The sequence below is a fragment of the Elephas maximus genome, chromosome 18, assembly GCF_024166365.1.
Source record: "Elephas maximus indicus isolate mEleMax1 chromosome 18, mEleMax1 primary haplotype, whole genome shotgun sequence".
Lineage (NCBI taxonomy): Eukaryota > Metazoa > Chordata > Mammalia > Proboscidea > Elephantidae > Elephas > Elephas maximus.
The window spans coordinates 26683999-26698727 of NC_064836.1; the positions used below are offsets into that span (position 1 = coordinate 26683999).

The 14729-nt window shown below is 46.8% G+C and overlaps 1 protein-coding gene across 1 annotated transcript in view; it reads left to right on the forward strand.

The window, feature by feature from the left end:
* The window catches only part of RUNX1 (RUNX family transcription factor 1), a 297632-nt gene that overhangs the window by 236899 nt on the left and 46004 nt on the right, over nucleotides 1-14729 (forward strand). The window contains exon 6 of the mRNA XM_049858276.1: nucleotides 10712-10900. Within this exon, the coding sequence (XP_049714233.1) occupies nucleotides 10712-10900 (189 nt within the window). The remainder of the gene's footprint in view (nucleotides 1-10711; nucleotides 10901-14729) is intronic.

The following is a 14729-nucleotide window of genomic DNA, read 5'->3' on the forward strand; positions in this document are numbered from 1 at the left end:
CAAGTAGCTTCTCCAGCGCTGATTCCCTGAGGTTATATTACAGCCAAAAATGTTAGTTCTGACTACCTTTGCCTCAAATGAATTCTACTAGAATGAAGTCGACCGGGTGCACCATTGCAGAGAGGACCTGAGCGCTGTTCGTTCAGCCAGCATTTAGTGAGAGCCTGCTATGTGCCGAGTGCTCTCATAAGCTCTGGGGCTACAGCCGTAAGCAAAAGAGACAAAACCCCTGGCCTTGTGGAGCTTATAGTCCGATGGGCTGAGACAGTCAATGTTGTTAGCTGTCGTCAAGTTGGCTCCAACTCATGGCGGCCTTATGTATTGTATAAAAACAACCCAGCCCAGTCCTGAGCCATCTTCATGGTCGTTGGTACGTTTGAGTCCATTGTTGTGGCTATGGTGTCAATCCATCTCATTGAGAGTTTCCCTCATTTTCGTTGGCCTTCTGCTTCACCAGACATGATGTTCTTTTCTAGCCATTGGTCTTTCCCAGTGACACATCCAAAATAAGTGAGCTGAAGTCTCACAATCTTTGCTTCTTGGGAGCTTTCTCGTTGTATTTCTCCTGAGACTGATTTGTTCATTCTTCTGGAAGTCCAGGATATAGTCAGTGTTCTTCCCCAACACCGTAATTCAGAGGCATCTCTCCTGTTTTCCTCTTCCATTGTCCAGCTTTCACATGCATATGAGGCAACTGAAAAGACCATGGCTTGAGCCAGGTGCACTTTAGTCATGAAGTGACTTTTTAAAACTTGAAAGAGGTCTTTTGCACCAGATTTGCCCCATAAATCAAAACTAAACCCATTGCCATGGAGTCAGTTCTGACTTACAGCAACCCTATAGGACAGGGTAGAACTGCCCACAGGGTTTCCAAGGCTGTAATCCTTACGGAAGCAGCTGCCACATCTTCCTCCCACATTTGTCCAGTAAGTACCGTTATTTAGTGCTATAAAGAAAACCAAAGTAAAAGGGCTAGGGAGGGCAGGGTGGGAGAGTTTGTAATTTAAAACAGGATGTCAGGAGCCCCTCAGAGAGAAAATGGTATTTGAGCAAAGACTTTAAGGTTTGGGTCCACAGGTATCTGGGGGAAGCATGTTCCAGGTGGAGCAAACGGCCAGTGCAAAGGCCCTGGGGCCAGCCCATGGGAGCAGTGGCAAGGTGACCAGTATGGCTGGGGCAGGTGAGGAGTTCAAACTGCCGCTTCCCCATTTCAAGTAGGGAATATTCAGCACAGAAAGCAGTCTTAGCAAAAAGACAGCCTGGCCTCCAAAATGTGTGCCCCATGCCACAGGAGGGACCACTTCAGGACTGTGTTTGGGAAGACCTAGGCTAGGGAAGCCCCGTGCACAAATGGACTTGGTGTTTGCTCACTTACCTGGTGCCAGGTGCCAGAGGACAAAGGCTCTTCCGGACCAAAGATACCGCTGATGCTGCTGCTGGTTCTCCTTGGAGCAGAGCAGCACATCTCTAGGAACCCCTGGGCAAACAGCAATGTCACCTGAGAAAGAGTGGCATTCTGTCTGACTTTGCCCCACTGGCTCGCTGTGATTTATCCTGTAGGAGCGAAGAGCACCACCCATCTATCCATTTGTCCTACTGTAATGGTTTGTGTGTTGCTGGGACACCGGAAGCTATATCATCAGTATTTCAAATAACAGCGAGGCCACCCATGGTGGACAGGTTTCAGTGGAGCTTCCAGACTAAGATAGACTAGGAAGAAAGGTCTGGTGATCTATTTCCAGACTAAGATTAGGAAGAAAAGCCTGGAGATCTACTCTGAAAATTAGCCAATGAAAGCCTTATAAATCACAACAGAACCTTGTCTGACTCACTTGCTTTGGACATACCATCAGGAGGGATCAGCCACTGGAGGAGGACATGATGTTTGGTGAAGCGGAGGACCAGCGAGGGCAACGATGACTCTCAGTGAGATAGGTTGGCACAACAGCCACAACAATGGACTTGAACAGCGATATCCTGAGCATGAGCCAGGACCGGGCAACATTTCCTTCTGTTGTGTGGGGTCGCCGTGAGCTGGAGTCGATTGATGGCAGCTGACAACAACAGGGGAGGAAGGGCGTGGGCAAGGAGGAAGAACCGGCACAGGGAGTGTGGGTGAGATAGGGCCGGATGATTGTGCACGTAGGAGGTGAGTGTTCACCTGGAATATAGGTTCCTGTGGCCACTGAAACAAGGGGATGGGTAGGGGACCAAAAAGTCTTGTCATTTCCTAACCAACAAGAGGACCGGGAAGGGAGGCTCCAGATAAAGCTCGGCAGAGTGGCTCTCTTCTCAGCCCGCAGCCCTGACAGCCCCACAGTAGGCTCATTTCCCAGCCCACAGCCCTGACGGCCCCATAGCAGGCATCACAGTGAGGCTAACGCTCCCCACTCTGGTGCAGCCATGAGGTGGTTAAGGAGAAGGGCAAAGCAGAGTGGACTGTCCCAGCCTGGTTGGCAAGGTTAGCAGGGAAAGGTCCGTGAAGTCTTGAGAGAAGGGAGGAGTAGACCCATGGAAGCCGATGTTCAAGATCACTGTCTTGGTCATCTAGCGCTGCTGTAACAGAAACACAAGTGGGTGGTGTCTTAGCTATCTAGTGCTGCTGTAACAGAAACACCACAAGTGGGTGGCTTTAATAAACAGAAGTTTATTCTGTCATAGTCTAGTAGGCTAGAAGTCCAAATCCAGGGCACCAGGTCCAGGGGAAGGCTTTTAGTTCTGGGGGAAGGTCCTTGTCATCAATCTTCCCCTGGTCTAGGAGCTTCTCAGTGCAGGAATCTGGGTACAAAGGATGCACTCCACTCCTGGCTCTTCTTCCTTGATGATATGTGGTCCCTGTCCTCTCTGCTTGCTTCTCTCTTTTACAAAAGAGATTGACTCAAGATACAACCTAATCCTGTAGATTGAGTCCTGCCTCATTAACGTAACTGCTCTAATACTGCCTCATTAACATCATAGAGGTTAGAATTTACAACACGTAGGTTTATCACATCAGATCACAAAATGGAGGATAACCACACAATACTGGGAATCATGGCCTAGTCAAGTCGACACACATTTTGGGGGACACAGTTCAATCCATGACATTAACTAGTAACTAATTGTCCAAGAGGCCCCCGGTGTAACAGCAGAGGGGAGGCAGATTCTTAGGACATGTTGTGCAAAGCTGTGACCACCAGCACACAGACAGGTAGGGTGGAATCCCAGGTTTGAATACTTCACACAGTGGTGGGGATCAAGGCAGGGCTCTGAAGACCAATTGGGCAGGTGGGCTTGGAATGGGATCCCAAAGGCCAGGCGATTGTTGTTGTTAGCTGCTCTGAGTCAGCTCTGACACATGGCTACCTCTTGTAGAACAGAATAAAACATTGCCCAGTCCTGTGCCGACTTGAAGCACTTACTAATGAAGATCAAAGGCCATAGCCTTCAGTATGGATTGCACCTCAGCATAAAGAAAACAAAAATCCTCACAACTGGACCAGTGAGCAACATCATGATGAATGGAGAAAAGACTGAGGTTGTCAAGGATTTCATTTTACTTAGATCCACAATCAACATGGAAGCAGCAGTCAAGAAATCAAAAGATGCATTGCATTGGGTAAATCTGCTGCAAAGGACCGCTTTAAAGTGCTGAAGAGCAAAGATGTCACCTTGAAGACTAAGGTGGGCCTGACCCAAGCCATGGTATTTTCAATCGCATCATATGCATGTGAAAGCTGGACAGTGAATAAGGAAGACCAAAGAAGAATCGACGCCTTTGAATTGTGGTGTTGGGGAAGAATATTGAATATACCATGGACTGCCAAAAGAACGAACAAATCTGTCTTGGAAGAAGTACAACCAAAATGCTCCTTAGAAGCAAGGATGGCGAGACTGCGTCTTACATACTTTGGACATGTTGTCAGGAGGGATCGGTCCCTGGAGAAGGACATCATGCTTGGCAGAGTACAGGTCAGCAGAAAAGAGGAAGACCCTCAACGAGGAAGACTGACAAAGTAGCTGCAACAATGAGCTCAAGCATAACAACGATTGTGAGGATGGCTCAGGACCGGGCAGTGTTGTGCATAGGGTCACTGAGTCGGAACCGACTCTACGGCACCTAACGACAGTCCTGTGCCATCTTTGTGATCACTGTTACGCTCAAATCCGTTGTTGCGGCCACTGTGTATTTTGAGTGCCTTCCAACCTAGGGGGCTTGTCTTCCAACACCGTATTGCACAATATTCTGTTGGGATCCATAGGGTTTTCATTGACTAATTTTCAGAAGTAGATCTCCAGGCCTTTCTTCCTAGTCTGTCCTAGTCTGGAAGCTCCACTGAAATCAACTCACCATGGGTGACCCTCCCAGTGGCCTAGCTCCCAGCATCATAACAATACACAAGCCACCACAGTACGTATGACAAACTGACAGACAGGTGGTGGGAAGGCCAGAAACCTGCACGAAAAAGGCAAAAGGAAAACTTTAAAAGTCCTCATGACATCTGAAGTTGTTCAAGAAAGCCCATGCTTAGAGCCGTCCAGCACAAACCAGCTTAGTAGGTAATTGCTGCAGACGTAATTGCTTTGAATGCTTTTAGAGCCCCTCAGAATAATCCATCTTAGTACTTTAATTCCAGCCTTCCAGATAAGGAGGCTGAGTGATGAAGAGACTTGCTGTGTCCACAGGAAAGTTGGTGGAAAAGCAGATTTAGAACTAAGAGTTCTTAGCATTCAGACAGGCAGTCACGTTTCCCTGGTGCCTGTCATTCTCTGGGGAGAAGAATTACAGCATCTGTTTGAACACCCTGAGCCTCCAAGGACCTAGCAGGTCTTACCTTCCTAAAGGTTAATTGTAAGCCCAGATCAATATGCCAGGGGTTTTGCTGGCATTTGCACGCAGTTCACACAGGGGTCTCTGTGTGCACACATTCCCAGCTGAGGTCCAACCAGTGCTTGACAGGACCTTGTAGAACCGAACTACATGAACAAGGAGAATCCACTTGTGTCCCACAATCTAATTCTATGCCCGTAGCAGTGTGTGCCCTCTGCTGTATTCACTTCGGGCTCACAGAAATTTGCGTTTCTAGGTGCAGGAAGTATGGGGGTGGGGGACTTGAGGGAGTAGGTGTGTTTTTCTCCTGCCCTCTTCCTCTGTGTGAGATTGGGTAGATGACATCCTTTCTGAGCTTCATGTCCCAGCCAGGAAGAAAAAAAGAGTTGCTGACAAGTAAATTTTGACTCATGGTGACCCCATGTGTGCCAGAGTAGAACTGTGCTCAATAGAGTCTTCAAGAGCTGTGATCTTTAAGAACTAGATTGCCAGGCCTTTGTTCCAAGGCACCTTGGTGGGTTCGAACCTCCAACCTTTCAGTTTGCAGCTGAGCACTTAACTGTCTGCACACCCAGGGACCCCTGGACATGGGTCAAAAGACAAGTGTCATTTTGCATCTTTCTCTAGCTCTGAAGTACTCTGACCTTGTGCAATTCTCTTAGCTTAATGACATGGGAAGAAATTGGGGTGAAAGTCAGGCTACCCATGTTTGTATAACATCAGACAATATATAAACATGTAATATTTATTGTAATATCTATATTAACAAATATTATATTATAGATCATATATTTATACCACATTATACATTTTACTATATATACATTGTTACATATGTACGTATTTACTAATATGTTTATATTAAATATATATTTTAAAATATGCATATACATATTTATATATTTAATAATATTTAAACAATCTATAATATTGGGCAACATTGCCCAGTGTTAAATTAGCCAGCAGTGGGTAGGTTTACAGTTAGGAAGGTTTACTTCAACACCTCCAAAATTGCAGATCTAGCAAATCAAAGAAAGGTAAATCCATGTTTTTATACCCAGATCCACATACTTAGTATTAGATTGATTGGCATGTATTTTTTAAATAAATATATATCCTTTAAAATATAAAAAAATGTCTGTAATAATGTGTTCACCTCCAAAGGGAGGAGGCTATAGTCAGAAGACTTACAGCTATATATGTATATACACAACACACACACACGTATACACACATGTACACACACACATGCACACACACATATACACATACAAGTACACACACATACACTTATGCATGCATACACACATATATACTCACACATTTATACACACATACACATGGGCACACACACATACACACACAAGCATATATACACGCACACATAATGAAACCTGTGAGAGCCAAAACTTGACGGGACTGCCGTGTTTTTCAAGTCCTACAAGTTTTCTGCCTTTGGTAGTGCAGTCTTACCCCTTTTCTATCACTTGTTTTAGTGGAAAATATTTGAGTTTTCCTTCTCTGACGGGTTTCCGCCTTACAGAGGTTGCAGCTTTCGCAGGTTTCACAGTATGAAAGTTCCCGGGATGGAAAAAAACGGTTTGATCTTGGCCACTAAGCAAAAGGTCGGCATTTTGAACCCACCCAGCAGCTCCTCAAAGAAAGACTTGGTGATCTGCTCCCGTAAAGACTGCAGCCAAGAAAACCCTATGTAGCAGCTGTAATCTGTCACCCGTGGGGTCACCATGGGTCAGAATGGACTCTTGCGCAGCTGGTTTGGTGTTACTGAGTATCTTTTTGGTATTATCATTTTGCATAGATTTTTCTCAACTGCTCATCACGGCAATGCTTTGAGTATACACCTTTCTAATTTATTTTTCTGTTGAGAATCTATCAAGAAAACTAGTAAACTTGTATCAGAAACATGGAATAACATGTTGGTGACTGCCAGAAAACTGCTTATTCTCTCTAGCAAAAATGTTCTAGGAAGAGGTGGCAATTTATCTGTATCTCTTTTCTTTGATGGAAGATCCTATACTACATTTCAGTTACTTACAGCCAGAGATCCCGGGGTTTCTCGAAAATGACAGGTCAGTTGTCTACGAGCTATGCCTGCTTGCTCAGTCTAGTGTTTAGAGCATAAAACTGGAAGCCGTTCTCATCACAAACTATCCTAACACTTCTGGATGCCCTAGTTTGCGGCCATCCCAGAAAAGTACGGGACGTATGTCTTTGAAATAAAGAAGTAATGTTTAGAGGGTGGGAATTTATTCTCTTCTTCTTTTTGGTGATTCTGCATAAATAATAAAATTCGAATTGAGTACTTTTTCCAAAAATGTGAAAATGGCAACAAACCTAATGTAGGACCCTTTTAAATTCTGCTTAAGATTTAGTAAGCTGCCGCAGTATGAGATCTCAAGGTGGCCACTGTTCTAAGCACCACCATGCAAACACTGGAGAGGCTGGATGGTGTGAATGGTTAAGGGCTGCTAACTGAAAGGCTGGTGATTGACGTTCACCCAGGCATGCCTCGGAAGAAAGGCCTGGTGATCTGCTTCTGAAAAAAATCAGCCATTGAAAACGCTATGGAACACAGTTCTACTCTGACCCAACACATGGGGTCTCCCTGAGTCGGAATCTACTTGACGGCACGCGGTTTGTTTCTTCAGGCCTATGTTCAAAATTGACTCCTAGAAAGGAGGCTGCCTGAAAGTAAACGTCCAGGGTGGCCGTTGCACCGTAATTCTATCAAAGTTGGATCCAAGTTTGAACCCCTGTTACTCACTAAGGCCCACAGACCATTTGCCCTCCGCGAGAAAGAAGAAAAGTGAATTTTATAGCGGACATTTCCCATGCCGCTCTTACTTAAAATTCAGGGGCAACTGGACATTTTAATTCCACACAGATAACAGGAAACTATAGACATAAAACATTCATTTTCTCCAGCTTAAAAGTTCATATCGGAAGCTCCTGTGTTTCGTGCAAAATATTGCTATTTGGCGTATGAAATCGAATGGCTTCAGAAAGGAAGAATTAGGTGTTCTTTTGATCCAGCTTATAAGTGCATCTGAACCACAGCTTTAATGCTTTAATAATTTTCCTCCCCCCGTGCCGTGGTGTTACAACTCTCCAATACTGTTGGGAGTAAGGGGCTCCCAGATCCATGCAGAAGCAGGACGATTACTGCCGTTCCCAGGATCAGCTTGGGCAGGGTGTGGAATGAATTCTCCCCCACCCTCCAGCACTAAACCAGCCCGAGACTCTTAGGGCTTAGGAAATAGCTTAGAGTGAAGAATTGCTTTCTCTGAGAGCTATGCCCAAACATTCCTGCTAAAGCAGACAGTCATCAGTTAATCTCTGTAAATGACTACAATTTTGGCAGGTGTCAGCTGGTACAGAAATTGCTCACATGTTCAAACTTTTTTTTTTTTTTTTAAGCATAGGGCAATGAGGGGGGACAAGTAAAAAGATAATCTCATGTTGCATGTGTCCACAGAAGTGGCTTACCTGAAATGACTTGTTTCTGCTGGGTTTCCTGGTGGCTTGTGTCCCCACGCTTGGTGGCTGAGGCAGACACAGTTAAGTGACCTTTATCAGAGGCTGACATAGACGTCACCATGCCGAGTGCCATGTATCCAGAAAGATCTTGTGCACATCATTCCCTGGGGTCACTTGCTGTCCTTGACCCGGTGTTCTTCAAAGCACCACTGGGCGCCCAAGGAATGGGAAGTTTCTTTGAATTAAACCTGCTAGAAGCCTCTGCACCATTACATCGTTGATCGGCATTCTATCTGAGGTGGTAGAACTTTCCAGAAGCATTTGTCCTTCCTTAGGCCATAGGTAGCACAAACTACTAAGTGTTCAACTGCTAGTCAAAAGGTTGGCAATTCAAACCCACCCAGAGGTGGTTCAGGAGACAGACCTGAGGATCTACTTCCGAAAGGTCACAGCCTTGAAAACATAACGGAGCAGTTCTACTCTGCACACGCGGGGTCCCCGTGAGTCGGAATAGACTTGATGGCAACCAACAACAACAATCCTTTCAATAATGCTAAATTGACAATTAAACTGGAGCAGACAGCTATTACATATCCTGCCTTCGTCTCTCCTTGACTCCCAGACATTAGGTAGATATTTAAAGGGCTGAATTGTTGTGTTTTGAATGGATTTTGAGTGGGGATTGTTTGTTTTTCTGCAAGAAAACTTCAGGTTTCTCTGTCTGGTCATCAGGAAGTTGTGAATCAGCCACAAAGAGGAGGTAGGCACTGAGGAGAGGTCCATTAGAGAGAGACGCTGAGTTACCACCGTGACTGAGAGAAACAGAATGTTCTAGAAAAAGATGCTGCCATGCTTCTAAGGAAGTGGGAGGATGGGGTTGCTCCAGGACCTGACCCCACAGCTTTTAGTCCACAGGCCGGTGCTTAAAATACTCACCCCTGAAGAGACCTCACGTGTGTGCCTTTGTGACTCAGGGTGTTTGCTTCAAGTCGAGTTGTGGGCCGGGGCGCTGAATCAGAGTCCAGATTTGCATTGGTGACAAATGAAAGAGGGAGCAGTGCATTTCAACTGTGCAAATATTATGCTTAAGTATTTTTCCTCATTTTGGAGCCAAACAGCTCTTGTTAATGATAAAATCACTGCAATATAGTGGGCCCTTCTTCAGGCCTGGAATTTGAGACCATGTAAACTGTGCCAAGGGCCTGACAGCAGGTAGAAACGGCAAGGCACGGAGATTTGGGGCCATAATACAAGTTATAAAATTTAATTTTATAATTGAGGCGATTGGGAACTGAGAACATACCTCCCCCACCCCTGCTCTTACCCCTGGCTGGCAGTGGAATCAAGGATCCTCTTTCTAATTGAAGGCTGAGTTAGGGCAAGTGAAAGAACACTTTATTGTGGTGACAAGCAGGCCTCTCCAGTCTTGTTCTGGGGAGGCTTGACAATCAGGGTTTTTTGTGTGTGAGATGGTCAATGCGTCTTTATTCAAACCACAGGGGTTAGAGGGAGTGGGCGGGTATACTCCTTGCCCCTGTGGCTTAGGGCTCAGTCTCTAGTTCAAAGGCATGTTGATGGTAGACAAAGAGAGATGGGCCCACCCTCCTGGCCTGGCCTGGTGATAGTGATTTTGCTGAGGAGTGAGGAGAGGCCACCTGACTCCACAGACACTGAGGGGCCATCTTGGATTTCTAAGCCACGTGGAGAACCTCACCAAGTCAACCAGTGGCTCTCCTGGGGCCTCGGTAGGCCCAGCCTGCTGGGAACGCTGGACATGGCAGGCCACAACCTCCTGTCAACTCCCTCTGAGGGAGTGCAGCGGGAGGTTGGCTTCCAGGAAGAGAGTAGGCTCCCAAAAATCTCATGAGGAGGGAGAGATAGGCCGAGGGCCTCCCCAGGGCCTGTGGGTTCCCAGCCACACCGCGTTTCCTTTGTGAAGGGGTGGTCGCTGAGCTCCAGGGCCCACTCTCCTGCCTCTGGAACCTGCCTGTGGTTGGGTAGTTGGGTTTGCAGTCAGGAGCTGCTGTCCGGCAGTGTGTGAGCCCCTGGAAGTTACCTTTCCTGCTGCCATAGCTCAGCCATGGCGTGTGGCCCAGCGCCAGCAGCCAGCACACCTCCCTTGCCGTCCACCCACCACTAAGCCCTGTCTGTCCACTGCTTCCTGCCCAGTGGAGATGGGTGCAGAAGGTGGGCTGGGAGGACCCTGTGGCCAGTGTGGCAGAGGGCCCAGTCGGCTTTGTGGATAGCAGCTCCGAGCACCCCTGGGAGACCCCACCTTGGCAAATCTCTGCATATCCACATCCGGTGTGGGGAAAAGGAGGGGAAAGACAAGAAAGCACCAGTTTTAGAAAACCCACAGAACATTCTCTGATCTCTCCCCCTCCCTACCCCCACCCCCACTAGGACACCGGCAGAAGCTAGATGACCAGGCCAAGCCGGGGAGCTTGTCCTTCTCCGAGCGTCTCAGTGAGCTGGAGCAGCTACGGCGCACAGCCATGAGGGTCAGCCCGCACCACCCAGCCCCCACACCCAGCCGCTCTTCCGTGAACCACGCCACTGCCTTTAACCCTCAGCCTCAGAGTCAGATTCAGGGTAAGTACCCGCAAGAACCCGCCACCCACCTGTCTCCTGGGCCACTAGCCACAGACCTGGCCGCCAGGCCAAGCGGCATCTCCTCAAAGCTCACAGGGTGGGCCTGGGACCAGCAGCACCCCAAGACCCGGAAGCTCGTTAGTCGTGCAGTGTGTTGGGTCCCACCCCAGGCCTACTGAGTCAGAATCTACGTTGTAATAAGATCCCAGGTGGAGCCGCACTGCATACAGGAGGTATGGGGTGTGTGTGTGTGTGTGTGTGTGTGTACATATATACACATATACACTCTTGAGTTTTTTACGATCATCTTTAGCTATGCTATTTTCTGACTTACCTGTTAGGTTTGAAGATACAGATCACACATCAGACAAACTGAAGGTAGACATGTTTCAAGTTCTTGTCATCTTCAGATTATTTGTGGGGTTTTGAATCAAATATATGCTTTTTCAGGATTAAAAAATATAAAGAAATACTAGGAATGTATAGATGCCGTCATATAAAGAGTATTTTCTGAGAATCATTAAAGAATGCAGCCCCACCCCCACCCCGTGGTGCTAGCTGGTGATTGCAAACACACTGTAAAATGCAGTAATCGCGTAAAACCCACTCTGCCAAATTCAGTAACGCACAAAGCTCTGGAGACCCCACAGACAAAATCCTTTACCCTGTGGGAACCCCTGGCCTCACTGGTTGCTCCGAGTGTCACTGGCAGTGGGCGCGATGGCAGCATTTTCTCTGAGCCGTGCAGGGCGGCTGAGTGCGCTGAAGGCAGCAGGTGTGACGAAGGCAGAGGAAGTTGAGCAGCACATCTCCGGTAAGGTGCCAGCGCCTCAGGGATGCCAGCACTGATTGGCTCCCCCAGGCCTGTGCTGGTCCTTAATGCGCTTTCTCTCAGTGGGCTGCCTTGTGTGTGTACAGGCATCTTACATTCTTTAGATTTTCCTGGCCAGTAACGCTCCTTTGTGGTCCCTGAGTGCCGAAAGGGTTTGCTTTCAACTACTAGACTACAGCCCTAGCGGTTGGTGGTTCTACCCCACCCTGCGGTGCCATGAAGAAGGGCCTGGCCATCTGCTCCCGTAAAGATTATAGCCAAGAAGACCCTACGGAGCACAGTCCTACTCTGTAACACATGGGTCGCCATGAGTCGGAATTGACTTGAAGGCAATGGTTTGGTGTTTGGTTTTAGTGCTCTTCGGGGTTAGCATACGTGAACCCTCTCTCTTTCCCAGAGCATGAGGAGGGGCCATGATCAACTTCTGTAGCTACGCTTCTGGAAAGGTTCTTTCATAGGAGTGAAAAATTCCCAAAGAAACTTTCCAATAAAATACAACGCTGGAAGCTGCTAAGTGGCCTCTCTGTAGTTTAGCCCTTTTTTATACAAACAGAAACCCAAAGCTTTATGTTTTGGGGCTGCTTTTCATCTAAGTTCTCATCTTAGGAAGCGGAGCCGTGAAATCATCTGTTGCCTGGTGCTTAATAATCATGGATAATTATTCAAAAATGCATATTGATTTTTTAAAAGACATTCCAAAACACAGGGTGGGTGGTAAATGAGGTAAAATGGCACTTTAAGTGAGAGGGCTGGGCTGGGGTGAAATGATACTTTTCTTCTAAAGAAAACAAAGCACTCACAAGGTTTTCCCCGCCTTCTGTTTAGGGTCCTTTACGTGGGTTTACGTCTCCCGGGCTCCACGTGTAAAACAACCGAGGGAAGTCTTTCTTCTCGTTCCCTTGTCGTCTAACTGACCGTTAGACAAGTGGACAAAGGGCTGTGCCTTTTCCTACTGATAACCGGTTGCCATGGAGTTGACTCTGACTTATGGGGACCTCACATGTGTCAGAGTATTACTGTGCTCCATAGGGTTTTCGATGACTGATTTTCCAAAAGTAGATCACCAGGCCTTTCTACCGACGTGCCTCTGGGTGCACTCAAACCTCCAACCTTTCTGTTAGTGGCTGAGTGTGTTAACCGTTTGCATCACCCATGGACCCATTTCCCACTAATAAAACAAAAACCAAACCTGCTGCTGTTGAGTCCATCCGGATTCACGGCGACCCCATGTGTTACAGAGTAGACTGCTCCATAGGGTTTTCTTGGCTTTATCCTTATGGAAACAGATGGCCAGGCCTTTCTTCCTCAGTGCCACTGAGTGAGTTTGAACCACAGCCCTTTAGGTTAGTAGTTGAGTCCAAAACATCTGCACCACCCAGGGACCTTTTTCCAGCTAATACTGGAACTAAAAATATTAAGCATTTTTAAAAGTGCCTTTTAAGGGCAATGGAAAATTCACCCACAGAGGGGCAAACTGAGGTTGTCACCACTGACTCTGCTTTGTTTCAGATAATTTTGGCAAGGCTCACATCCGATCTCCCTCTTTATCAGATGTGGTCACTGAGCCAAAAAAGAAAAAAGGTGGGGAGGCCTATTGAATTCTTTCCTCAGCAGCCAGCAGCCCTGTGGGGCAGGCATTACCGCGGACATGAATTCTTCAGCTACTCTGAAAATACTGTGTGCCTAGCAGAGTGTCAGGTCTAACATGGGGCCATCAGTCCTTCCTTATTCCTTTTAAAACCTCTTTCTGCAGCATCGAAGCAATAACAGCTGGCTCTGAGAGCTCCCCAGGGAGGAGTCCCACTTTAAAGAACGTGTTAACTGTGTTGCTGCTGAGCTCTCTTTCCAAAATATGTATTTAATATTCAGTGCTTCACTGGTAAAGTTGTAGGAACAACTTTTAAAAAATAAGTATCTGGGATATTTTCATGTAAAACCACTTTTCCTCTTTTTTTTCCCCCAAAAGAAAATGCTGTTTTACCCTAGTGTGCTTTCAGTTAGACCCTTGAGATTTTTCCTGAAATTAGAACATTAACAGGGATAATATTAAAGTCTCTTGCAGCTGGAGCCTTCATTTTGTTCTTTACACGTAGGAAAATGGTTCATTTCCAGGCTTAGCCATGGAGCTTCGATATAACATGTAAGAAGACACTTAACACAAAAATACCACATGTGTTTATGGCTCCCTTTGAAATGGCAGCAGTCATGTTTAAGAAAAAGCACCCCAAAGTTCTCAGAGCAGCTCTGCAGCAGCACTGGGCTGACGAGTGAATGTCTTCAGCGTCACTGAAATGTCTGCAACCAGGGGGCTTGGGGGACCGCTGGGGTTTACAGGGAGGCTGGGCGACGCCATCGTGCCATAACTTCGTGGGGAGGGACAGCCCTGCCCCCTTAGCTCTGTGGGTAGGAAATCACGGATATAGAATAATGCCTCTATTTACCTAGAATCAGATGTGCTTGAGAACCCCTCGGAACAGACATCTGCAATGATCTGACACTGGGCACAGATGGAGAGGGAGGCAGGTTGCCATGCCACCAAACCACTGTTTATTTGTTGAGGTTTTAACTATAAAGGGGCTGAGGTTAATTTCAACTTCCTATTTTACCAGGTCTTAAAAACTGAATAGCAGGCCATTTATGTCCTGGGCACACAGTTATGCAAGCCAAGACATCATAAATTTCTACAGTCTGGTTTTATCATTCTCTTATATCCATGGGGAGGAAAAGGTGCACCTGTCCTTTTAAAAGATCCAACCAGAAGATTCCAGAGAAACAGCCGTACTGCCGGTTCAGTCACTCCTCCCATGGAGAGGACCTCAGGCATCCAGGGCAAGTCATTTTAAGAATTTGACTCCTGATTTACCAAAAATGATGAACCACATTTAAAAGTATGTCACTTCCTCCTTTCTGGGAAGATGGGGACCGAGTAATCTCTGATGGTGCAGAAAACTGTCGCAACCAGAAAAATTATGAGACCTGCTTTGTGGTTCTTGTGTG